General features: G+C 44.7%; 1 protein-coding gene across 1 annotated transcript in view; it reads right to left on the reverse strand.

Moving 5' to 3' along the window:
* The window catches only part of LOC146821360 (uncharacterized), a 450,624-nt gene that overhangs the window by 11,620 nt on the left and 411,456 nt on the right, over nt 1-27,548 (reverse strand). The window contains exon 14 of the mRNA XM_085609832.1: nt 9,832-9,921. Within this exon, the coding sequence (XP_085465958.1) occupies nt 9,832-9,921 (90 nt within the window). The remainder of the gene's footprint in view (nt 1-9,831; nt 9,922-27,548) is intronic.

The following is a 27,548-nucleotide window of genomic DNA, read 5'->3' on the forward strand; positions in this document are numbered from 1 at the left end:
AGGTAGAAGTTCAGGTCTCCAATGAGTATGTAGTTTGTTGAGGCGATGGCGTGGGGTGCGATGAAGTTGGTGACGTTGGTGGTGAAGGGTGTTCGGGTGCTGGGGGGTCTGTAGACGAGCGTTCCTCGGAGTGTGGCTTTGGGGGTGGTCTGTATCTGGAGGTGGTGAGGCGGAGGGTGCTCTTGTGGGTGATGACGAGGCCCCCTCCTGGGTGGTTGGGGCGGTCTTTCCTGTGGTTCTTGAATCCGTCTGGGATGGCGGTGCTGATGTCGGGGCAGAGGATGCATTGGTCCTGGTCTCTGTGAAGAAGGCAATGTCGGGCGAGAGAGTGTTGAGTAGGTTCCAGATTTCCATGGCGTATTTGTGTATGGAGCGTACTTTGAGGAGGATGCATTTTAGGGTGTCGCCGGTGCTGGCGTCGGCGGTGTTGGAGGCCAGGGTGGCGGTGAGGGCCTGGCGGCACTGGAGGCAGGAGAACTGGCAGTGGGTCGTGTTCGGCGAGGCCTGTTGGCATTCTCTAAGTCTTCCAGGGTTGAGTGCGAGGAGGGTGGTGGTGTCATAGCGATGGGCAGTGGGAGGTCCAGGGATCCTGGCGCTGGCTGCCGACGGGTGCAGACGGGCTTGCCTTTGGCTCGGCCGCTGCGTGACCGTGCAGCAGTCGCCATTAAGTAGGGGAGGTGAGAGAGAGGAGAGACTGGGAGGCGGGAGCGGGGGAATTCCGGGGGGGGGGGGGGCCTCAGGGGCACTAGCGACGAAAGGCAAAACGAACAGGCAGGCACGAGAAAATAAAAAAATATTTCATTACCGGTACTATTTTTTATGCGGTAAAGTCTAGTAAGAATAACTCAGTAAATATAAGAGGCAGAATCCGTGGTATTAGAGGTTCTAAAAGGCTTTATTCCTCTACAAAGGAATTACAGTTCGAACTGTAGGCTTCAAATTCCATCACCACGAAGGTTCAGGAAGGGAAGGCAATACATTATTGACAAGTAATGATATTTATATGAAAAGTATTACATTAAGACAGATGCAGGAGGCGTAACAGCTGATAATACAGATAATGATATACATACGTAATGGAAAAAAGGCGTAAACATAGGCGTAACTAGAAACGTCATTAAACATGATGTCACAAGTGGGTGGATCCATAAGAGAATCCTGCAATGTCAGCAGAAAATATTTGGCAGAGATGCACGCGCAGCCGCATGACGTGTGATTGACGTGCAACTAGAGGGTGAAGGAGACTTGACATTTAGCTCTACATGTGGAGACAGAAGTCTGAGGGGTCATGTCAACCTAATCCCAAATCATATCTAATATCTTATGTTTAAAGAACTGTATTATCCAAAAGGAAAGGTCTCTCGGACGGAATCTATTCTATACTGACTGTTAGTGTGTGTACAAGCGTCTAAATGTCTACATAAGATGCGAGGGGGCAGGAATCTTCCATGGTAACAGGGGCTATGAATTACTTGCATGAGGACAGTGAGGCCTGGCCCTTTGCACGGTAGCTGGAAGAATGTTTACCTAAACTACTAGACAGGAATGCATCGGATGAGGAGCGGAGCAGATAATCTTGAAGGTGAAATACAGTTTTTGGCAGGCAACAGGCTGGATCAGGCACCGTTAGCCGCGCAGGGAGTAGGACAAAGTTCAGGGATACAGATGCAGGTTCGGACTGGAGCTGTCAGAGGCAGAAGGCAGGAAAAGGCTTGATGGCAGAATTCAGGGCCTACTCGCCTGAATCTTTAAAATGTGGAAAGTGAACCACATAAAGTCGGTGGCCTTTCATACTTAGGAATGGAATATCTGACCCATTCATGGCGGATCTGAAAGAGGACATGTTGACGGTGGACGCACATGTATTTGCGTCTTCATAACTGGAACTGGAGGGAACATACATGTACTTATAGCATGCACATGGAGCCGTTGGGGTTTACGATAGGGGACATAACTAATCACAAAATTCATATTTCCTCAAGTGGTGGAATTAGAGCAAGACACAGATGGGCACAATAACAGTGGCACAACAGGGGAAAACAATTACGAGAAAGAAAAACAGCTGAGAAAGGTTACTGTGGTTGCAGGCAGTTTGGTCCCAGTTGGAGCGGGCAGCAGGAGCAGGAGCAGGCAGCAGCCTCGAACCTCCCAAGGAGGAGGTTGGGGTCTGGAGGCAATAGACGGCACAGCGGAGCTGCGGGAAGAGAGTGGACCTAGACCGAGGGTCGGAGGTCTTACGGAGCTTATAGGTGGGCATTTTAATGCTAGGATTGATATGAATGGGACTTGGAGTGATAGCTACAAAATTTGGACTGCTAATAATGTGCCCAATGCAGTTTTTTCACCTAGTAGGGTACTAAAAATGGATAAAAAGAGAGAGGGGTACAGTGATCCAAAGTTTAGGTGTTGTTTGTCTAAATGATCACTTGGTAAATGATATGGCAGCGGCCTTAACTTTTCGAATTGGCACCCAGAAGTTCCCAACTGTTTATATGTTCTTGCCATTCTGGTATTTCTATTTGTTCATGGATTTTAGGGTACTTGAGGAAGATGGTAGCGACCACTTCATAAGCGATATGTCAATTGAGACCTGTTATTGAAAAGGAAAAGGTGATAATTACAGACATGAGACTGTCAAGTAGGCTAACAAGCATTAAAAATGCAATAGGTCTAAGTTAAAGCCATTAGCTTTGCAATACAATACCATTAGCCAAGCAAATAGCTTTAACTTAATCAAAAGCGAGACCTATTGCATTTTCAATGCTTGTTTTTAGTGTGCCTGGGTCGATTTTTAATCCCAATCCAACCCTGCCTTCCACATCCTTCTCCTACCTCTTACCACCACCACCTCTCTCCTCCTCACAGTGTATGTCGCGTGGATGGAAAATGATAGTAAAACATAATATTAGACTGGAAAATAATAACCAGGGAAGCAGTAATATTGCCAACCAGACTATATTCCAGCAACTACTGCTGCAACTTACTACTGAGAGTACGACCGTAACACACGGAGACAGAAACTCATGAATAAGTTGTTCCCACGTATTCATTAGCACATGGGCACAAAGTAAGGAGACGGCTTCGAAAGAGAGTGAGAGAGCCCTAGATGCTGCTGAGATCTATGATTTACCTGCAGGTCACAGCATCAGCCCCCAGCAGCACAGTCAGCCTCTCAGCCTTCAGAGGTCGACATGTGATTAAGTGAAATCCTTACTACGGCGAGAAAGTGTTTTGTGTGTATTTGCGTTCGGAATTTGTTTGGGTGAAAGTGTCGTGGGGAGTGCAAATGCAATATTGGAAGCTGAGGGGAGCGAACCCTAGCCCAAGGCATCCGTTTAACTGAAGAAAAACCGCCGTCGTTCAGCATCAACCTGGGGCGCGCGCAAGTATGAGGCGCTCTTTCACTTCTCGAAAGTGTCCGTCTTCAGCCTCCCCTTTGTAAACACGCACATTCCGATGACAACCTGTGATGACTCACCTCAGCGAGGCCTCCTCGGGAAGGACCACCCTCCGGTGACCCTGGACAGATGAGGAGATAGCACGCGCTGCCTGTCCATTGATCCTATTGCCACAGCCCCCCTGTATACGTGCGGAATACCTTGCAGTCCAGACATGTTGCTGCAGAGATCAATGGGACAACGGTGCACCTGCATACCTTGCATATTTACGCACAAAGCCCCGCGCCCGCGTTCTCACAGGCAAGACTAAACATTTGTCATTGCCCACACAGCTCCCGAGGCAAGCAGAGCGACGAGGGCTGATCCTTTCCGCTGTCTGGATTCCTGGCCTGGTTACCACGTGGATGCCGTGTCAGGAGTCAGGACCCACGTTTCCTTAATCACCGGCCCCAGCAGGAGATGTGTTTGCAAAACCACTACAAAGGTGCTAGTGTGCAACAGATTTCCGGGTTAATGAGGTTAAATTTGAAGCTTCATTGTTGAAAAGTTGCTATGGTAAAAACCATTTAAACCACTAAACCCGACAGCCAATATCAACAAGCGGTCGCCATTCCCGCTGTTTATTTTTGCCTCACGCTTTCACTTTAAAGTGACAGCGAGATGCAAAAATAAACACGCGGCGCCATGTCTCCTTTTTTGTCCGGCCCAATCAGAGTGCCGGACTGGCGCGTGCAAGACAGCATGACGAAGTTTCTGATAAGAAACTTCGTCACGACAGCCGTAATGCAGGCGAGCCAGTCCGGGTGGGCCGGAACAAAAAGCCAAAGGGAGGCAACAGAAAACCCTCCTTCTCAATGGGAAGCCAGCGTTTAACATAAACGCTGACACTACCCAATGAAAATGAGGGGCGGGGCTTCGAGTCCCCTTCTTGAAACTGACTTCATGACTATAGCTCTCGCAGGCGAGGAGCGCATGTGCGCGCCAACGCCAGGTAAGACCTAAAAACCAGGCTACAGGAAAGGGAGATGGGGATGCTGTCAAACCTGAAATTAGAATCTACTGGAGAGGTGTAGAGATACTATGGGGAAACCTGGAAAGACTAGACTAGATATCCAGAGAGGCCTGCTTAGTATTTTAAAAGAATTGTATTGTGGTAATTGGGCCCAGATAGAATTTGACAATGAGGGAACCTTAATGTGAAGATCATATTAAGAATGGAATGTGACAAGGCTGTGTTTTAGCCCCAGATGTATTTTCATTGTATTTAAGGGATCTGCCGAGGACCCTGAATGAGGTAGCAGCTTTCTCATCTAAGACAGGTGGGCATCATGCGGCTTGCCTTCTTTATGCAGACGACTTAGTCAAAATGGATATGTTGCAAATTGGTTTGCAGCGAAAATTAAGGACATTTGAAAAATATATAGAGGGCAAAAAACTCATTGTCGATATAGAAAAAAATAAAAATCCTGTTTTTTGGGGATAGAAAGAAGGAATTTAAATGGTATCTGGGGAAGGGAAGGATAGAAGTGACAATGTATCGTTCTCTGGGTATGCATTTTACTTCAAAGTTAAGCTAAATGACCCATTTGGAAGTAATTAAAGCCAATGCCCAGTAGACAATAATGGTACTTAGTAAATCCAGGAAAGAGTATGGGGGACCTAGGTTAGACCCAGACTTAACAGCGTATAAAGCATTGGTACAGACAAAATGGCTATATGGCGCAGAAATTGTGTATCTAACAGGGACTAGGAATTGGGATAAAATTGAAGGACAGTGTCTAAAAATGATATTACATCCGCCCAGATCCTTTATGGTCTAGGGCTAGAAACAGAGTTACCATCATGGTACTGAGTGAATGGAAATGGGCTGAAAATGTACGATGTCCAAAAATTATTTATGTGCCACAACTGAACCTATTTCCAGACCTAGAGATAATATATGTGTTAAAAAAACAAAGAAGTCTGGGTAGCGACGGACCTCACGCAAATTGAGCAAGATTGGGCCTCAGGGGGTTGGGGTGTAGCCAAGAGGAACATTGCACAGTGATGGGGGGTAGGCACATCACCAAAAATGGTGGATTGGGCCAAGGATATGGATCATGCCATGCTAGCGGAGAAAACGGTGTTCAAAGAGAGGGGGTGCCCACGAAAATGGGATCACAAATGGGGAAAATTGAATAAGTATAGAGGTAACATCTGTATCTCTCCGACAATTAAACTTAGGTATGAGAGACAACGGATACTGGAAGGGGCAGCACAGGATCAGCATAACACTGAGTAAATGGTCCCGAGAGGCCGCTAGACAGGAGGACTCCTGGTTAAGTGGATGGTACAACAAACAGGAGCCACAGGGGGCGATCGTTATACATGGAATCGCAGGGAGGTTGGTCTGCTGTGTGGTGAAGGGGGCGGAGGAATGGAGGTAATAGTAAAGGTAGACATCTTCGCATTGTCAATGTATTTGTTATTCTCGCTGTCGTGGTTATCAATAAAAAGTGTATAAAAAAAAAAAAAAAAAAAAGAAGTCCATATTCCTATGTTGGGAGACCTGACAGGACTGTGTCTCCTTCCTCTATTTTACAGCACTAGCAAACATGGTTATGAGGCAGGAAATTTTCAAATTTCGAATTGGAGTTAATCCCTTGTATTCCCATCATGAGATAGCTAAGGCGCTAAAGGATTTAATTGACTGTTTATTTATCAGATATGAGCGTCATAACGTTTTAAAAGTTTTTTCTTCAAATGGGGGTGATGGAGCTTCAAAAGGCTCTGAAATTTTTTATCTAGACTGGAATTTTTTGATGTCATCTGCTCTATAGGATTTTATTTAAAGGCGAATAAGAAAAGTCTGAAAAATGCTGAAAGCTTATAGTTTTATTGGAAGGGTTACATTTTAAATAAATAATTAAGGAGGTAGTTGTATTAGAGAGAAGCAGATAAAATGCCATGAATATAAAGATGTTTTTTTAAAAAAAATATATTGTTTCTAACTGTTTTATTGACTATGGTCTGAATACGACCTACGATGCGCCATATAACATACGAAAATAAATGAACCCAATAAATCATAACTTCTCCAAAAAACCCTCATACCCTCCCTGCCTCCCTGCAAGACTGTTTTAGAACTACCCGCCACCCCAAACTTTGCAGCGTGCCTATTTCCCATTACCCGGTACCTTCATGGGGAGAGAGAGCTCCCGGGCTGTCCCCTCGGGGGCCTCCTCGTGGGCAGAATTACCCTCCCAGCTTTCTTTAAGTGAACATAATGAGATGTCGGAAACCCATTGTCCGTACAAAGTCTTGCAGGGGACCACCAGCGATCGACCCTGGATAAGTCCCTGCCTCAGCTGGTCTTTGTAGGAGCTTGCAGCCCCCTCCCCGTATATGTCAGGATCCCAGCGTTGTGAGTCTTCACTTAGAACCACCATCCTGACTATGGACCTGGTCCCAGTGCGTCAGCATCTCACTCAGAGGGTGTCAAGTTTGTCTCTTTAGTTCTCTTTGGGCCGGGTCTCTGACTCTGGCGAGCCAGCCATCAGGTCTATGGATTGTGATCTTGTTGTGTTACGAGCGGCATTTCGTCTGGGCTTACCACGGTGTGGGACCTGTTGCCATCCCTCCAACCAATCCTGTGCTTCCTCCGGGGTGGTGAAGAATCATTTCTTCCCGTCCGCCTCCACTCTTAGTTTCGCAGGGAACAACATAAAGTATTTAAGTTCACAGTTCCTGAGTTCCTGGTTCACGGTTATGAAGTTCCGTCTCTGTTTAGCCACAGCCGCTGTGTAGTCTGGGAAGAAAGAGATCACGTTTTGCTGATAGTGGATTGGGGGGGGGGGGCGCTCTTGCCTTCTGGAGGATGAGGTCCCGATCACGAAAGTTGAAAATACGTGCTAAGATGGGCCGAGGGGCCACTCCCGGCCTGGTGCTGCCCCCAGAGACACGGTGGTCCCGCTCGACCGAAAAGTAGTTGGAGAGTCCTCTGGGTTGCAGGTGGTTCTTGATCAGGTCCTCCAAAAAGAGGTCCACTGCAGGGCCCCCCGTTCCCTCCGGCACTCCCACGATACAAACGTTATTGCGTCGGGAGCGACCTTCAATAATCATTGAGCTTCGCCGCCATGGTTCTGTTGTCTAGTTCTAGTTGATTCACTTGTTTCTTCAGGGTGGCTGTGTCTGTACTTAAGGTGGTTGTCGTTTACACCACCGTCACCCGGGAGCTGAGGTTTCTGAAGTCAGCACGGATAAGTGAGAGTTCAGTGGTCACGGTATCTATGAGGGACTTCAGAGAAGTGTGCACATTATTGAGGGTGTTGATTATCAATAGGAGAGAAAGGATTAGAGAACTAGTCCTTTTCGCCAAGGTTAATATGTATCATCAAAGAGAACTAATCTAAGTGGAGGTGATAAGGTGGTCAAAACCTATATGATTTTGTAATAAAAAGAAAAAGCTTATTTCTTTTTATGAAGCCCTCGCCCACCAACCTAATTGGTGGCATGCGTCATCATCGGGCCCACCTGGTGACATCGAGTATGTCCCTGGTGTGCTACAACGCCTGTATTACAGCGGAGCTGGTATATTACTTAGTGTGCAGTGAAGGTGGTGTGAAGGTGAAATTTAAAAACTGTCCAGTGGCATTTTGCGATGCAGCACGCGCAAATGAATTTGTTTTATTTCCGTTCATCCATATTCCGGTGTTTACATTCCCCCCACCCTGCCCCTCCCCCGCCCCGCCTCACCGCCCCACGGAACTCCCTCCACGGACCGCTACTGGTCAGGACCTTCTCTTGACTGCGAGGAGCTTGGTAGCCCACCCCAAAGATGTGGCTACCTAATGCCTACATGCCAACAGGAAAATCAGTTTAGAGACGGGTCTTCTCTCTCTGGCCCATTCTCCAACTTGCCTACATGAAACAAACGCAGCCTGCTCGGGAGTGTTATCACCAGCGGTCCTTCAAAAGTGGTTTCCCCTTTGAAGGTCACCTTTTGGGCTAACACCCGTGGCCTTTTTGGGAGAGGAAGTCACACCTAACTCTGCGGCATTTGCCTTTGATCAACCTGGGAATCGTTCACGCACCTCCCCAGGGGGGCAGAAAGTTGTCTCTTGGACAGGGTCTGTGCAAGGCCAGAGAACCAGCTGGGTCACAGAGCTCAGAAGAATAAATAGAGGAAGAAGTCAGATGTAAAGCCAGAAAAGGATGCAGTTGAAAAAACATGTGGATAGCCGACAAGATGATTTGATGTTTTTAAAATTACTTCTGTGAGGGCGGTACCTCTTTAAGAATCGAATTTTGGGGATGCATCAATTAACACTGTCCACCAGCATAATGCAACATTGCTTCTTGGAACCAATGACTGTAGTAAGAGAAGTCATTTGATGCAGCATTCCAATCTAAATGCTCACTTTCTCCCAACATTTTGGCATTAAATGTACAGGAGTTTTTTCCCCAGTCTTATGCAGTGCAAACTTGTCCCACAGGCATCAGAGTGCATTAAATGAGTACCTGATTACATTACGCAAGGTCAGATTATTTTTTTTAAAGCACAGGGAGATCAAGTGATTTGTCCAGGGTCACAGAATGTTGTGCCAATTCCGGGATAGAAAACTGATTCCCTAGTTTCAAAGCTGGTCAGCTCTGGTTGTTATGCCATATCTCCACCCGTTAAGGGTTGCAAAAAGCAATTACAATGTTTGTTAATATCCACAAAGTTCAAGCTACCTGCCAGATGTTTTGTACTTTTAAGTTCCATTTGCTACCGAAAATAGTCACACATCCTAATTCTATGACTCAAGGATAATCTTGAGGATGTAAAAAGGATTGGGAATCCAAAAAGGAGTGAGAATCAGGCCCATTATAATAATCCTTTTACATTTTTCTCTTTTTGTCAATCATTTGTTCCCAGGAATTTGCATGGTATTCCTTCCTCGCTCTTTCAACCTAACAAGTATTTGTTTTTACCGCTTTGATAAAGATTTCTGTTTTACACTCTTCAAGACTAAGCCATATTTTTATTTCATGGATTTTTTTTTATAACTTAGAGTTGTTCTGTTAGAAGATATCTTTATGAGCAATACAGTTGTACTTTAACCACATAGAGAATATTAAATATTTTACATTTGCCACACTTATTCTTGGAACTGAGGCGAACAGTGAAGAGTTAAGGTTATTGATAAGGTTGTTCCTCTAATTTATTGTTAGAAAGTGTAAAGGTGGGTACTGAAAACCCCGTAGTAAAAGGGCACGGCACTCTACAGCCCCAGAGACAAAGAGGAATTACTTGGATTTGCCTAGGAATTTTGCCACAGCTGAGAATACATTATATTGTCTTGAAGATATACACAGATGTTAGTAATTACATTAAATGTACTTTACTGAGTATACATAAATGTGCATGGATTACTACAGCAGTTCTCAGCAACTAAATTATATTTCTCACCTAAGGGTGCACTGATGATTTTAATTCTCCTTCCAGTCTGATGGTCCAATGAATATCTCTCCTCCTCATCCTTTATGCGTAAAGAAGCAACTAGTGGATCAATAAAATGTTGAGTTATTAAAAAACACATTCAAGTACAATCTAGAAACATACAGAAACAAACACTTTTGTTCAGCCTTTTGTGTTCCAAATGGAGATAAGGATCCTGAAATGAACAAAAGGCCTTGTCAGTGGTTGAAAGCATAACCTATATGGATTTCTCTCATGCAACTATCGACATCAAAATTAAGAAACAAACAGCTGCTTTATATAGCAAAGTTAGCAAAATATTGTGGAAAGCAATTAAATGTGTGGAACCTATTGGGATAGCATTCTTTTTACCATGTTCAGGATTAACGAATAAACTGTATCTTCACATTCAGCAAAATGTCTTTATATATGAGATGGTTGTATGACGGACTATCAACCACCCAAATATTGCCATCCAAAATATCGATCGATTTTGTCTGTGTGTGTGTATATATATATATTCACTGAAAAAACCATGGGTTTCACACACGTTATAGTTAGGAATTAGCATTTAAAAAACCTTAGAAATTCAGTGAAAAAACCATAGGTTTCACACACGTTATAGTTAGGAATTAGCATTTAAAAAACCTTAGAAATTCTGTGAAAAAACCATAGGTTTCACACATGTTATAGTTAGCTGGACATTTTACTCGTAAAAAACCAATGAAATTCCCCCATTATAGTTAGTTCAGCTAACTATAACTCGCGCGCCCGCAATGCACTGCTGATGACGTCACATATTACATCACTCATGACATGGTCTGTGACATCACTCATGACATCACTGATGACATCTCAAATGACATCACTGATGACATCACTGATGACATCATCCAGTGAATGTGTGTTTTTCTGAAAATTAAATATGTTTTATATATGTATATCTCAAGGTCGATGGAAGAATAAATGGGTATATAAGTGTCTAAATGGATGATTTGTTTTTGATAAATTGATTGTGTAACTGACTGATTAAGTGTATCATAGTGAATACATGGCTTAGTGAGTAATGTTTAAATATGTAAATATCTGTATCAGTCTCTCACTTTGTGTATAAGTGGCTGCATGGGTTGGTGAGTAGCTACATGGGTGTCTATATAGGTTATTAGTTGGTTTTTTGAGTATCAGTCTGAGTGTCTGCATGGTTCGGTGGGGGGTATTACGTAGTGCATAGGTGCATGAATGAGTGACTCACTGTTTGTATGTGTTGAACAGAGCATGTGTGCAGGACTGCATGGGTGGATGAGTGTGTGTATGGGTGTGTTAGTGAGTGAATGACTGTCTCAATAGTGTCTTTATGAGTAACTACATATGTTTAAAACTAGTATATGTGACTATTGGTGTATATATGTGAGTATATGTGAGAGTGAGAGATTGAAAGAGTTCCTGTATGAATAAGTATGTGTTTCTATAAGTGATTGTTTAAAAGACTAAGTATGTGTAAGTTTCCGTAGAAGTAAGTGTGGTGGTGTGTGTATAACTGTATATGCAAGTAAATGTATGTTTGATTCTTTATTAGCATGAGTGACTATGTGTGTGAGTTGCTCTATGGATGAGTGGCATTGTGTAACAGGATGTATAGGTGTATGAGTACATATGATGAGTACATGTATGAGTGACTGTATTGGACTGTTGGTGAATGAGTGGATGTGTATGTGGATCTTAGAATTACTGAAGAGGTTGTTGTAACTGTTATTGGTATGTCCATTGTTTTGTAAATTTTAGTCTCTATTTTTGAATGTGTGTGTCAAAGGTTATATTAGGGGAAGAGGAGGTCTGCCACTCTATCACAAGGATGATGTCATCAGTGATGTCATCAGTGATGTCATTTGAGATGTCATCAGTGATGTCATGAGTGATGTCACTGACCATGTCATGAGTGATGTAATATGTGACGTCATCAGCAGTGCATTGCGGGCGCGCGAGTTATAGTTAGCTGAACTAACTATAATGGGGGAATTTCATTGGTTTTTTACGAGTAAAATGTCCAGCTAACTATAACATGTGTGAAACCTATGGTTTTTTCACTGAATTTCTAAGGTTTTTTAAATGCTAATTCCTAACTATAACGTGTGTGAAACCTATGGTTTTTTCACTGAATTTCTAAGGTTTTTTAAATGCTAATTCCTAACTATAACGTGTGTGAAACCCATGGTTTTTTCAGTGAATTTGCAAGGTTTTTTAAATGCTAATTTTTTTTTTTTCTTCTATTTTTTCTAACATATTTTTATTTTAATTTTCTTACCTTTTATAAAGACTATGATTAAATTTTTAAAATTCTTTAATATGTTTTTTTTTTTTTTTTTTTTTTTTTAAATTTTTTATTGAACAATAAATCAATTACAAGCATGGGCCTACAACCACCAGGGCCGGCCGCTAGATTCAGAAAGGATCATACAGATGTTAAGGCAGTAGTCGACTCCCGGGGTCCAGCCCCGTACATGACTCCGGATAGTCCTAGGGAAGCAGGATACATAAGTTTAACATAAATAACAAATAAAAAACAAAAGGCGAGGCGTAAGGGCAAAAATTGTGGGTCAGGCTACATCCGGGGGACTCTACTTCTGACCTTCAAATAGTTATTAAAAGGAAGGAGGAATGATAGGTCGGGGGGGGGGGTCACGGGAGAGGAACGTCTATATTCGATTCTTCCAAAAGTCGCAAGGAACCATCAAGGGTCAGGGGGACAGGGCAATATCGGTGTCCACTAGGGGGGGGTCACAGATACCCCCACGATACGCGTTCCATTGCCCCCAGATTCTACCCCATGCCCCCGGTTTACCACGAGCCACATACACAGTCTTCTCCCTGAACATGCACCAGTCCATGTTCTCCTCCCATACGGACACGGTGGGAGGCCGCTGGGAACCCCAAAGCTGCGCTATATCTCTCTTGGCAATCATGTTACCCAGGGCCGCCCACCGAGTCTGAGCCGCGTTATAATCATTGGGCTCCCACACATTCAGGACACAGCGACGCACCTCCGGCAGCAGCACAACCCCGGTGACTTGTCCCATGACCACATGAACCCGGCGCCAGTATTCCGCCACCTCGCGACACTCCCAAAGGATATGGAGAAAGGTGGCACTGAGTCCACATCCCCGCTTACAGAGCCCGTCTTCAGAAAATCCCATCGAGACCAAACGGGGACCCGTCACATACACCCGGTGGAGAATCTTAAGTTGGACCAGGCGGAGACGGGCTGGAATGGCCACTTCCTTGGGGGACGACAGAGCGGACTGCCAGTCCTCGTCGTCCAGTTCCACCCCATCTCCCGTCCACGCCTCCCGGAGGTGCACCAAGAGGTCAGCCCGATTATTGATAAGTTTTTTATAGATTAATGAAATAGTACTGTCGGGGACATGACCATCGAGTATGCGGTCCTCGAGGGGCGAAGAAGCCGGGATATTGGTCCCCTCCCCAAAAACAGATAGCAGGGCATGCCGGATCTGGGCGTAGCGGAAGAACTCCCTTTCCGTAAGTTCGTATTCGCTCTGGAGCGCCGCGAATGTTTTAACAGCACCCTTAATCCATAAGTCTCCCACTCTACTAATACCAATCGTGTCCCAACGTTCAAACCCCTTCGTTGTCCAGAGGCTTCCCAGGCGGTCGGAGGCAAACAGAGGAGTAGCACATGTTAATCGCTCACTCCAGCCCAAGGCTACATTGGCCGCCTTCCAGATCCGCACCGCAATCTTAGTAGGGCCCGTAAGGGTCCGTCCAGCCGAGCTGGAGTAAAGTGCCCTGTTATTGTTTCCGCCGGGAAGCAGGAATCTATCCATCTCGTACGCCGGATTCAAGCCAGGCGCATACGTGGCATGGTTAATGGCCGACAGCTGTGAGGCCCAATAATACCTGCGAATGTCGGGAAGCGCGATGCCTCCGTCGTACCAGGGGAGAGTAAGCTTTGCCAGAGCGATACGCGCCCGTCCGTCCCACACCAGTCTCCTCTGCAGGCTCTCCACCTCCCGAAAGTAGGACACGGGAATAACATCGAAGGAGTTCTGAAGTGCATAGAGAAATCTGGGAAGGGACATCATTTTAAACAGTGCTGCCCGACCCAGCGGGGACAAGGGCAGCCTACACCACCGAGCCGTGTCCTCCCTCAAACGACGAAGTGGAAGCAGGAGATTCTGCTCATAGCGAGCCACCGGGTCCATCGAGACGTATATTCCCAGGTATTTAAAGCCGGACAGAGATAATTGGATCGGAAGCCGAGGCGGCAAGAGAGGGGGGTCACCGGAGATAGGATAGACACAGGATTTAGACCAGTTGATCGTTAGACCCGAATTTCTCCCAAAGGAAGTCAGAACATCAAAGAGAACATTAAGCGACTGCCGCGGCGAGGTGAGATACAGGAGAATATCGTCCGCATACAACGAGACCCGATCCTCGAAACCCGGGGCCCACCGGATCCCTCTGAGCGAGGGCTCCCAGCGGAGCCAAGCAGCGAGCGGCTCCAGGGCAAGAGCAAAGAGCAGAGGGGACAACGGGCACCCCTGCCTCGTACCCCTACCGAGAGCGAAGGGCCGAGAGACCCGCCCATTAACTACCACCTGAGCCATGGGTCCCGTGTAAAGAAGCTTCACCCAGCCAAGAAATCCCTCCCCAAAGCCGAATTTGGTCAAGACAGCCCAGAGAAATGGCCACTCGATGGTGTCAAAGGCCATCGTGGCGTCTAAGGAAACCAACACTGCTGGTTCGGAGAGGTACTCCGCCCTGGCGAGGGCGCCGTGAAGACGCCGCAAGTTAAGAGCGGTGTTACGGTGAGGGATGAAGCCGCATTGATCAGGATGAATCAAATCGCAGATGACGCTCAACAAACGATTGGCAAGGACTTTCGCCAGGATTTTAGGCTCTGCATTTAGCAGCGAAATAGGCCTGTAGGAGGCACAGCGATCTTGTGGCTTACCGTCCTTAGGGATCACGACTATCGTTGCCAGACGTTGGTCGTCAGGAAGGGAGCCTGCCTCAAGGGACTCCTGAAACATACGACGGAGGAAGGGCGCGAGTTTATCCGGGCGCAACTTATATAATTCAATAGGCAGCCCGTTGGGACCCATCGCCTTGCCCGAACGAAGGGACCGAATCGCCGTTGCAATTTCATCTACAGACAAGGGGGCGTCCAGCTGCTCACGGTCTTCTACAGACAGGCCGGGCAAAGCAATATCCCTCAGCAGAAGGCGAGAGTCTTCTTCGTCCCTATCAGTCACCGGGGAGTACACGGCCCGGAGGTGGTCAGCGAAACATTCCACAATCTCACCAGGCTCAGTCACGCACACTCCATCCGAGACACACAGCTCCGGGACCACACGGTTCACTCTCTCCTTCCTATCCAGCCACGCAATCAACTTTCCCCCCTTGTCCCCGGCATCATACAATCGACCCTGCTGCTCCCTATACAACGTTTTGGCGGCGTCAGTGACAAGAGACCTGTATTCAAACTGTTTCAGGCTGAGGGCATGGAGCCCGTCCGGAGTGACATCTGTCTCCAAGGCCGACTCCAGCCCCGAAATGTCAGTCTCCAGCTTCACCACTGCCTCACTCTTGAGCTTCTTAGCCACCACTATCTGGGAGAGGGCGTGTCCACGGATTACGGTTTTAAAGGCTTCCCACAGGGATATTGCGGACGACACCGACCCCTCGTTTTCAAGGAAGTATTGGTCCATAGCCTTAACCAGGCTGTCGCGAGTCATAGGGTCTCGCAGGTACCACGGGTTAATGGGAGCAATCCGCCCTGCAGACCGCGTCTCGGCGTCAAAGAGCAGCCACAGCGGGGAATGATCGGAAATACCCCGCGCCAGGTGCCTAACCTCCCGAATCCGACCAGTCTGTGCCGCGGGCATAAGGAAATAGTCTAACCTAGAAAGACTCCCATGCGCCCCAGAGTGAAAAGTGTACTGACATTGGGTCGGATGCATTAATCTCCAGCTATCTACCAGGCCGAAGGTCTCCAGCAGGCCACCAAGCCATGCCTGGGCAGCGGGGAGGGCCCTGGGTGGGTGACGATCCAGGTCACCCGAAACCACCGAATTAAAGTCCCCGCCCATAAGCAAAAGACCATCCGGAAGTTCAAGCAGCATTCGACCCAAGTCACCGAAGGTGGAGTTCTGGAGGCCCGGGGGGACGTAAACTGAGACCAGGGAAAGGGGCTGCCCCTCCCACCTCCCAGTCAGACACACGTAGCGCCCTCTGTCATCCGAGACTACCCTAGTGATATCCAACGGAAGTGAGGATCGCAGGAGAATGCCCGCCCCCCTGGAACCAGTCGTGAAACCAGAGTGGGCAACGAGGCGGTATCCCCCCCTGTTCATTGCATGACAGACATTGCCCACCAGATGCGTCTCCTGGATAAACACCACATCAGGAGTGTGACGACGCAAATACTGCAGTACTATACCCCGTTTGATACGATCCCCCAACCCATTGACGTTCCATGACATCAGTCTCAACCCGTCCCCCCCCATCCCCTCCAATAGATCAAAGGCCCCCCAGTCAGTAGCACAGTTCCTGTATCTGGACAATAATCAATACCTCGCCCTGTAAACAAAAAACACACAGCAAAACAACCCCTCCCTCCCCCCAACCCCCCCCCAAATCCAACTCCCCCCACCCTGCACCCCTGCGGGTCTAAGAACCCCCCCAACTTGCAGTGTGCCTGTCGCCCTACTAACCCCATTCTACGAAAAGACCCCGGAGGAGGAAAGGGACCCGTCCCCGCCCGCCCCCCACACAGGTCCTAATGAGACAAAATGAATAAAAGAAATAAAACCCAGCTGAACAATGCAAAATGGCAAAATCAAGGACCAAAAGTCACTCCAAAGGGGGCCCGTCACCTTCGGCGCCCGCAGAGGGCCCGGGACGGTCACCTCTGTCCGGCAGCGAGTCCAGCCAGTCACTCACGGCCACAGGAGAGTCAAAAAAGGCAGTCCGATCCTCATGTTCCACTCGGAGTTTTGCAGGGTAGAGCATAGAGTACCTTAGGCCCAGTTCACGGAGACGGCGCTTCACCCCCTGGAATCCCATCCGCTGTTTCTGGACAAGTTGGGTAAAGTCCGGATAAAAGTTAATGGATGAGTTCTCATGACGCACCGGGCCGTGGACCCGTGAGGCCTGCAGAATCGCATCTCGGTCTCTATAGTAGAACAGTTTGGCCACGATAGGCCTCGGGGGGGCCCTCGGCCGTGGCCGACCGCCCGGAACTCGATGGGCCCGCTCCACGGCAAAGAACTTACTTAGGCCTGCAGGGGCCAACTGTTGGAGGATGAGTTCCTCAACCAGGAGGTCAACCGGGCGGCTGTCGGAGGACTCCGGTACACCTATGACACGGATGTTGTTGCGTCGGGCCCGTCCCTCGAAGTCCTCCAGCCGCCGGGCCATCTGGTCGTTGACCGCCTTAATGTCACCAAGCGCGGCCTGCAGGTCCGACACATCCGTACCAAGGGTGGAGGTCCGCACATCGAGAGCCTGAACCCTCTCATTAGTTTTGGAGAGATCTGCCCGAATTAAGGTGACATCGATTGCCACCGTGTCGATTTTACGGGCCAGGGCCTCGTATTGCGTGGCGATGGTTTCCCTGATGCCATCAATGGCGCCCATGATGTCCTGCAGGGAGAGCTCCGGAGAGACGGTCGTGCCACCACCGACGGCATCCGGGGGGGGGCCGGTCGCTCCAGGGGACCCTCTGCCCTGAGTGTAGCGGTCCATGTTGTTGGCCTGGACCGGTCCCCCGCGGAGGGAGGCCTTAGTCTTACGCCCCTCAGGGCCCCCCTTGCCCCCCATGTGGTCACGGACACAGAAGGGGACCTCCGATCAAGAGTCGTAGGGGGCACCGGCACCGCAGACCAGCTTCTCACAGAGACCACAATGTAACGGTGCGGGGGGGACCCGAGGCGACGGGCACTCTAGTAGCAGGTGGAGACAAGGCCTCGCGCAGAGGCCAAGGAAACACCCCGCCACATCAATTGCATTCGCAGGCCAGCCCCCTAAAGTCCGAAAGTGAAACCGAAAGTGGTAGAGCGGCCACTGGCACCGCACTGCAGCCGCTGTTGTTCAATTACGACACGGCTCCACGGTTCACCCTCGCCCCGGGCACCTCCGTCGGGTGGGTCCCAAAAGTTCAAAGAACGACAACTCAGGATTCCCAGGTCCGATTTGAGTTCTGAAAAGAGATACGTGCTCAGCCGGTCTTCATCTGTCAGATTCTGCAAACCACATCAGGATATTCTCAGGATAAATTCCGAGGAGCAGCAAGGGTCCGGGGAGCCCTGTGCTCACGCGACCATCTTGGATGCGCGCTAGGCTCCTCCCCTCTAATATGTTTTTTTAAATATATTTTTTAAAATAAACATGTAAAATTTATTTGCAGTACTTTTTTTCTATTTTTTATTATTTTTTTAGTACGCGTACCGTAAGCTTACGGTAAGCGTACGGTTTACGCAACGTCCGTAATTTATCTACGCTGTATAGTTACGCAATTTGCGTAGACGCGCGTACTCCGCGTGGGACGCGTACGCTACACGCGCACGTTACGCGGAAGTGTCGGGGAGTGACTGTTATGCGCATGCGCGCGTGCGCGTGTCTTTTTTACGCGCATGCGCACTTTTGCCGTAAGCGTACCGTAAGCGTACCGTAAGCGTACGGTAGGTCATGTGATCATGAAATACAACTTTTGATTGGTTGAAACTACTTTCAGTTCTAGAACTCTCCTACACCACACCCATTCCCCTCATTTCTGCTTGTGATCCCTTGGGAGAAGGAGCTGGTTTGTCTTTGGGATACGATGGCAGAACAGCAGAGCCCTTCTGAGAGTGAGGCTAGCACCAGCAGCACTGTCTTGAGGCAGAGAGCGAGGAAACAAAAGCCCTCTTATGTATGGGATTATTTTACTTTTCCTGAAGGCCAGCAAAAGGTGAATGCACCCTTAGTTACTTGCAGGCTGTGTCAGCGTGTACTTTCTAGAGGTAATCCTGACAGGTAGTATTCCTTTGGGAATCACACCATGAAGAGACACCTCCAGGATGTACACAGAAGGACACATGGTCATCTTTTTGGAGGTAACTCTTCAGAAAGACAAGCCAGTACATCCACAGCAGCTCAGCCTGGACCATCATCTGCAGGACTGACTCCTTCTTCTGCAGGTCAGGTGAGCCCTTCATCTGTGGGGGGAGAATCTCCTTTTGCTGGCCCTCTGGAAATTAACCCTCGGTTTGCGAGGGTTGATATTCGATGTGCCTCGTGTCATGATCTAATTTGTCATAGGGAGACCAGTGTTTCCCTAGTGGACAACAAAATAGATCAGCACACTTGTCACAGAGACTAATTTTCCCATGCTTTCTTTCCTCTGTCCCTGCATGAACACAACGGTTCTTTTAAGAGCCAACCTTATCTTTCATCTTTTTTTTACATATGTTTTTAAAAACTTTTTTTTATTTTTTTTTACCGTACGCGTACGGTGCGCGTACTTTTTTTTTTTTTTTTTTTTTAAAACACTAAAAATCAATAAACACATTACAAGGTCCTTGAGAGACTACAATTATTATTATTGACTTACCATACTCACTGAAAAAATATTTATTCATTTGTTTTTTTAAAAAATAGTTTTAAAAATGTTTGTAGTTTTCGAAAATTTTCTATATCTATCTGGAAAAAAAGAAAAAAGTATTAATATTTTTAAAACATTTTATAATACAGTACACATATTTACATTTTTTTCCCAAAAATATTTTTGCCTTATTTTTGCTGTTTTCAGAATATATTGCATTTCACTATAAATTGTGAAAGCAATTGCATTCATCATTTTACAGCGGGCAAAAAAAAAATAACAATCACAAAGATTGTATTAAAAAAGCCCTGATTCTTTTTTTACTTAAACTTAACATTATAGAAATGCATAATATTCTAAAAAAATATCATCTAATACCAATACTTATTTCTTTAAAATACCGTCTGATATGTTTGTTTCAGAAGTATAATCACAATATTATATCTCAAATAACTCCAAAATACATCTGATTTCATTTCCTTTAGACCAAATAGTAATTTTAAATTTTTTTTTGGAATAAATTTCCAACGGTAATCCAATAAAATTCTAAAGTTTAATTTGTCCAGATCTCACCGATTCTCTGTAACATTTTGGTTCACGAAAATTTTTTGAATAATTTATTAAGTCCACAATAGAATTGGTTACTTTTCCGCATGGCCAAATAGTAATTTTTTAAATCATTTTTGAAAAAATTTCCAATGGCAGTCCAATAACATTCCAAAATTTAAAATGTGCAGAAGTTACCGATAATCTCTAAATTATTGGTTTTTCAAAGTTTCATTAAAAATTTAAAAAGTCCACATTACAATTGGTTATCTTTCCATTAGGCCAAATGATAATTTAAAAAATCTTTTTTCTACAAAATTGCAATGGTAATCCAGTAAAATGGTAAAATTATTTTGTCGAGATCTTGCCAAATCTGTCTAAAATTTAGGTTTCAGGAAGATTAGATAGGAATTTGCTAAATCAAAAGGCAAACGTTGTTTGAAAATCAATTGGGAATCATTACACAGTGTCCAGCCTTTTTCACATTTAAGATAAACTGTGTAATGTCCAGAAGTAACAGTAGGTCCATCATGGAAAATTATTGCAACAGTTACAAAAGTTTTTCCTGAAATTGATAATTGCTGTCCTGTAAACTTCTTTATTAAAGTATCCAATTTTGAACCATCAGCTCTACATCGTTGCATCATTAAAATTACATACTGTCCGTATTCCTTTAAAATTAATGTTGAAAACATGTCAGAATTACACTCACTACATTTCATGCTATGATTAGCATCTTTAACTAATTTTGCAAAAGTGACTGTTTTACTCTCTGGCAATGTCAAATAAATAAATCTTTCATTATCAACAATAGAGCCACATATATTATAACAATTATCACAACTATGTTCCCATTTATAAGAGAGACCAAAAAAAATGTCAATGGGAACTCCTTCTTCTTCCACTACCTGAAGAAAATACATCAAAAATTCATGTGCATCTTGCTGTTCATTTTGAGAAAACTGTGTTCGTCCTGAACATACATCTAAAAGTTTTCTAATTTCAGTAGCACTTTCTATTTGAGTTTTATCTTTACTCAGCTTTTGAAAAAGGAGACTCAGCTCTGAACAGAATCTTTTTCCCTGATTTACTATTATCTGCTCTTGCAAACTTTTCAGATAAAATGCAACATTCAGCACTACATTTGCGTAGCAGTTGACACCAGAGCTATTTTCAAAATGACATCCTACAACCTGTTCTTCATTTTCCTTTTTCTTTTTGCTTGCAATTACATCACTCCTCTTTTTTTTCCTCTTCTCTACATCTTCATTACAGGTATTCTCATTTTTTCTTTTACGAGAAACTACACGTTTCTCCAACACAGGATACTGACCTAAATGAGGAGCATAGCTTCTTCTTAATCTATTATACTCCTTTACACAGTTTGTATCAGCACTAACTTTTGAGTCATCAAAGTCTATCATGAATAAACCTGATAATGTTTTCACTCGTGACAAAGCTACATATGCCATACCTTCTTTGAACACAGTTGAACCAATGTTCACAAATGCACAATCTACAGTCAATCCTTGAGACTTGTGAATAGTTACAGCATATGCTAGAGAAAACGGAAACTGCTTCCTACGTACATATAAGTCTTTCACAAGCATAAAACGTACTGTACAACGACAAATATCTTTAACTTCTTCTATCTGATCAAATTTTATTTTTAAACATTCAACTCCTTCTTTTTTCTGGTAATTAATAAAACCCACAACTCTTCCCATCGCTCCATTAACTAAACCTTTTTCAACATCCAAATTTCTCCTTAAAAATACTCTACAGTTCATGCAAACATATAGATTTTTTTCTAATCCAGCTGTTTTGGAGATGTTCTTCTCTAGTGAGTCCAATTTATTTTTCAGTTTGCCTGTTACTGTGACACTAATTCTTCCATCCTCAATTTTGTCCACTGCTTCCAATTTCCTGATCTCTTCCTTTTCCAATTTCAAAAGCTCCTCATTGAATATTGAGCATTCACGTAGAGTTGGCATTAAGCAGATGACACTTTTGTTTTCTGCAATGTTCTTGTATATCTTCTCTGCAACTATTTCCTCCTTTGGAAATAAATTATGTAGCAGCCGACTCTGTAATGTTTTTTTGCCAACTTCTGTGAGTAGTCCAATCCTGATATCTTTCAGAATACTTCCATATTCTTCATCGTTTGCTTGCCTCATATTAGTAGTAAGTTCCTTGTACTCAAAGAAGGACCAAATATTTGTATTTCCGATGCTTCCCAATGACTTCTTCGTGTCTTCATGTGTGACAGTATTAAACACTGGTTGTCCTTTAACTGGAGTAAGTTGCAAAAGATCTCCAAAAACTATGACGTGTTTTCCACCAAATAACATGTCATAGTCTGTCTTCAAAATTTGCTGCATTCTTAAATGCACAAAGGCAAGCATTAAGTTTGATACCATGCTCACCTCATCAATAATGAGAACTTGCATCTTCTTCAATACTCTTGAAACTTCCAAGGATGCTTCTCCAGTTAGCTTGTTGAAAGTGATTCCTTTTATGTTATATGCTGCTAACCCAGTTGGAGCAGTAACCACACAAGACAAAGTAGAATCCGTTTTTTGCTTTAGGTAGCTTCTGATGACTTTTATTAGGAAACTTTTTCCAGTTCCAGCTTGTCCGCTTACATACATCCTGATTGGATGAAATGATGTGCATGAGCACTCTTTTTTTTCATGTAGAAATCCGTGATCAATTTTGTTTTTGATCTCTTCATAAATTTGTTGCTGCTCTTGATTCAGTTGTCTTTCCAAATTTTCTAAGTCTATAAATTCTTCTTGAGCTTGATTCATAGCCGTTTCCACTTCATTCATGGCTATTGATGCTTCATTTTCTTTTTTTTATTTTATTTTTTATTCATCATCATCAAGAATTATATTTATTTAATGATACATTTCATTATGCAGTTTCGTCAAAAAGAAGAAAATAAAAACACAAAAAATTAAAAGTAAGAAAAACAAAACATGACAAGAAAGAAAGTATGGAGGGCTAGCCGATTGCCCCCAATCAAAAACGGAGAGTGCCAATATTTTAATCTTTTTCAAGCCTCTCTTTCCAGTTGGCAATAGGGGCCCATATCCGATTCCCCATTTGTCTTGTCTTCCATCCTTTTTTATCGTACAAGGCTTTTTCTAATGCATATACCGCTAATAATCGTGATAGCCATTGTTGGAACGTTGGCGGATTTGGATCTTTCCACATTGTTGCGACACAAAGTCGACTCAGAATCATCGCTATATATATAAACTCAAATTGGGGTATTTCTACTCCATCCCTAGTTACCCCCAGAACCATGACTTCGCTAGTTATAGTAATTTTGATCCCTAGTGCTCTATCCAAAAATTGCTCTATTGAGTTCTTAAACAAATCCAAGGCGGGGCATGCAGCAAACATATGTATAGTATCTGCCTGTGTTGCCTGACATCTTGGGCAAACCACTCCCGTCGTTCCACCCCATTGAGCAATTCTATGTGGGGTGTAATAGAGCTCGAACATGGTCTTGTATTGCTGGACTTGTAGGGTGGCTACTCTTAACACTGAATTTAATAACTTGAAAGCTTTTTCAACCTCATTCCCAGATAAATTCAATTTTATATTCCATTTTTCTATAACCTTTGCACTATCGTCCTCCTTGTGCCTGGTCAGTTCCCCGTATACCTGGGATATTGAGCAGCCCTTCTTATCTCTTAAGATTTCCATGATTTCTACTCTCCGATAGTTGATATCCCCTCCCTGTTTTTTTAACAAAGCTGATCTTATTTGAAGGTATTTGAAAAACTCCCTGCGGTCTAAGCTATATAGCTGCTGTGCTTGATCGAATGTTATGAGACCTGTTGCACCCATAAGGTCGCCGATCGTTTTTACCCCCATCATATCCCACCTCCTCATAACTGGATCGTGAAAGACCTCTGGCAATAGCTGATTATTAAATAACGGGGTGTAATAATTCATCCTCCCCATTTTCATTTTCTTCCTGGCAGTTGACCATACAGCCATTGCCGCGCCTAGAGTCTTGAACTTGACTTTTTTGTAATAGCTACCTTCATTAAACGAGAGAAGCCACTTATTAGAGTCCTTGATCAATAGCTCATATATATCAGGGACGCTCTCTCCTACTCTCCACCGATCCTCCATACTTCCACCCACTAATCCTCTGATATATTGCAGGACAGTCGCCCAATAATAAGCCCTATAATCAGGTGCCGCCAGGCCCCCTCGCTCTCTCGGTAACGACAGAAATTTCAATGCTCGCCGTGTTTTGCCTTTGGCCCAGATAAAACGATTTGTGAGTCCTTCTATTTCACAGAACCAACTGTTATTAAATTTTAGTGGGATGGTGCGGAACAGATATAGTACTTTGGGCAAAAAGATCATTTTTACTAAATTGCATCTGCCAATTATTGTTAAGTGTAGATTATTTAGTCTATCTAAGTCCCCTTTAGTCTTTTTTATAACCGGCCCCAAATTCATTTCCACTACCTTCGAGAGATCTGAAGTTATTGTTATCCCTAGATAAGTAGCTGAGTCTGTAATTCTTTGATCCACCATCGTTACCTTTTTATTAATTACTATTTGAGTTTTGCTCTGGTTTAATTTATACCCCGAGAGCGCCCCGTAAACCGTTGCTTCCCTTTCTATTTCTAGCAGCGCTGCAGCCGGGTCCGTAGATGTTATGGCTAGGTCATCAGCATACCCTAAAATTTTTGTTTCAAATCCATTCAAGACAACAGGTTTGATATTTTCATTTAACTCAATCTTTCTTATGAAAGCATCTATATAGAAGGCAAAGAGTAGCGGGGAGCAGGGGCACCCTTGCCTGGTGCCCCGTCCAATCTTTATTATCTCGCTCTGCTCTCTCATAATCCTTAATCTTATCGTGGGATTCTTATATAGAGCTCTCAAAGCCCCAATACAGACATCTCCTATGTTTGCCTTCCCTGAAGCCGCCCAAAGGAAGCCCCACGAGACCCTATCAAACGCTTTTTCAGCATCTAACAAAATTAAGGCCATAGGGTCTCGTGAGGCTGCCGTCCCGTCAAACAATGCACACACCCTTCTGATATGGTCCGCTGTGCCCCTTCCTGGGATGAACCCATGCTGTCGGGGAGAAATAATCTTGCCTATGACTGCACTAAGGCGATTAGCTAATATCTTAGAGTAAACCTTAGTGTCACTGTTCATCAGGCTTATGGGTCTATATGACCCGGGGTCGGTTGAAATTTTGTTCTTTTTTAGGAATACCACCATAGTTGCTTCCCCCCATGATTCGGGAGGTATCTCCCCTCTTTGTGTAGCTACCATTAGTTGATAAAGATCCTCTTCTATGCTAGGGAGGAATTTTTTATAAAATTCGAGCGGTATAAGATCAGGACCCACAGCTTTCCCGGCAGGTAAATCCTTAATTGCTGCCCGTACCTCTTCTATCGAGAAATTAGTCTCCAACTCCGCTCTATCCTCCATTGTCATTTTCTCTACTAGCGCGCTTTCTAAGTATTTCTCTATTTCACCATCTGCAGCGCCACTTTCAGGATTATATAAATTCTGGTAAAACTCTTGGAAAACAGAGCATATCCCCCTTGGTGTTGTCGCCGCTATCCCTGCCACGGAATTAACCTGTAAAATTTCTCCTTTAGTGGCCGCCTGTCGTTTCCTAATAGCTAAGATACGCCCTATCTGTTCGCTGAATTCATATTGGTCCTGTTTCCACGCCATATATTTCCCAGCCGCTTTGACTGCAAGCGACTCACTCACTGCTGCCTTTGCTATTGCCACCCTTTGTAATATTCCAGCGACCTCTTGCCTGGCCTCTATTGCTTTAATTAATTCTTCTTCGACAGCAGCGACTGATCTCTGTTTTCCCTCCATTTCTTCTTTCTCTAGTTTATTTCGTTTTAATGTAAAGCTGATAGTCTCCCCCCTTATGCCCGCCTTCATAGCATCCCAAACTATTCTGGGGGAAGCAGATCCTCTGTTTACCTTTAAATATTCTTTTAGCCAGCTATCCATCTGGGTAACATACTTAGGATCAAGCAACAGAGCTCTCTCGAAGGTCCAGCTAGATCTCTCTTTTTGTTGATTTGAGATAGCAATATCTAATATCAAAGGGCTATGGTCTGATACCACCCGTGGCAATTTTCTAACCTTAGAGATCGTCGTCAATACTGCTGATACCAGAAAATAGTCCAATCTAGCTAAAGATTTGTGTGGCGCAGAATAATAGGTGCTTCCCCCTCCCCCAGTATTTTGCTGTTCCCATATATCCGTCAGCCCGTTATCCTGCATCATCTGTATTAGTGCCCTATGGCTTTTCTTTTTTCGACCTGTAAATCTAATTGGATCATTTTTCCACAGACCATATAAGCCATTGATGTTCAAGTCTCCACAGACTATAATCGGCATAGGCCAGTTTGTCAATTGTGCGTTGATCTGATCTAAGGCCTCTGGATCATCGACTGTTGGAGCATAGATGGAGCATAATGTAAAGACAAACTCTTGCACCTTGCATTCTATTATGACCCATCGACCTTGAGGATCTGCCTTCTTTTTTTTTACTGTCACCATGCCGCCCCGTGCCAATACCGCCACCCCCCGTGTCCTAGACCCTTGCGTTGTACATATTAGGAGTTGATACCCTAATTGCTCTAATAAGAATTTTTGAGATATCTCAATATGTGTCTCCTGTACACATACTATGTCAGCGTGTATTGCCCTAAGATATTCTTTCAGCTCTCTCCGTTTTTTAGCATCGTTCAGTCCGCTTATGTTGATTGTGACTATCCGCATAGAGTTCGAGTTTTTCTCCCCTTTTCCCACTTAATCCCTTCCTTCTTCCTTCTATATGATGATGATGTCATTTTCTCTCTCTTTTCTCCCCCTAGACCCCCCCCTATCCCACCCTTCCTACAGGCCCCTCCCTCCCCTCCCCTCCCTCCCTTCCCTCCACCCTGTGAGGCAAGCAGACCGATAGGTCTCTGTGATGGAGTCTGACTGTCAGCCTCCCTAAGCCGGTGTATTATACAACCATATCGTCCATTTCTTCTTCTTCTGTTGTCATACCCCTCCTTCATTTTCTACCCCCCCCTTTTTTTTTTTTTTCCCTCCCCCTATCGCCAATATCTAAAATAGATCTACATGGCCCATATATTTCTTATATTTCCTCCTTCAGGCAATGGTACTAATCTTTTTTTAATGTGTCCATATACACCTTGGCTTGTACTTCAGAGGTAAATACTCTAACCGTATTTTTATATATAATCTTCAACCTGGCAGGGTTCATCAAATAAGCCTGCAATCCCATTTGATGGCATGGATCTAGCAGCTCTCTCAGTCTCCACCTCCTTTCCACTGTTGTATGACAATAATCAGGGGTTGTAAAAAAAGTTTGGCCATCGAACGAGCATTTAGAGTTGGGACGAGCTTTGGCATACACTTCCTCCCTTAATAAGAAGTTTCCAAAAAAAATCAGTATAGCTCTTGGCCTCTGTGGTCTCTGAGTTCCGCCCTGAGCCTGAGCCTGTGTCTCTTTCTTCTTCATCATCAATGG

Source organism: Triturus cristatus, chromosome 6 (assembly GCF_964204655.1).
Source record: "Triturus cristatus chromosome 6, aTriCri1.1, whole genome shotgun sequence".
NCBI lineage: Eukaryota > Metazoa > Chordata > Amphibia > Caudata > Salamandridae > Triturus > Triturus cristatus.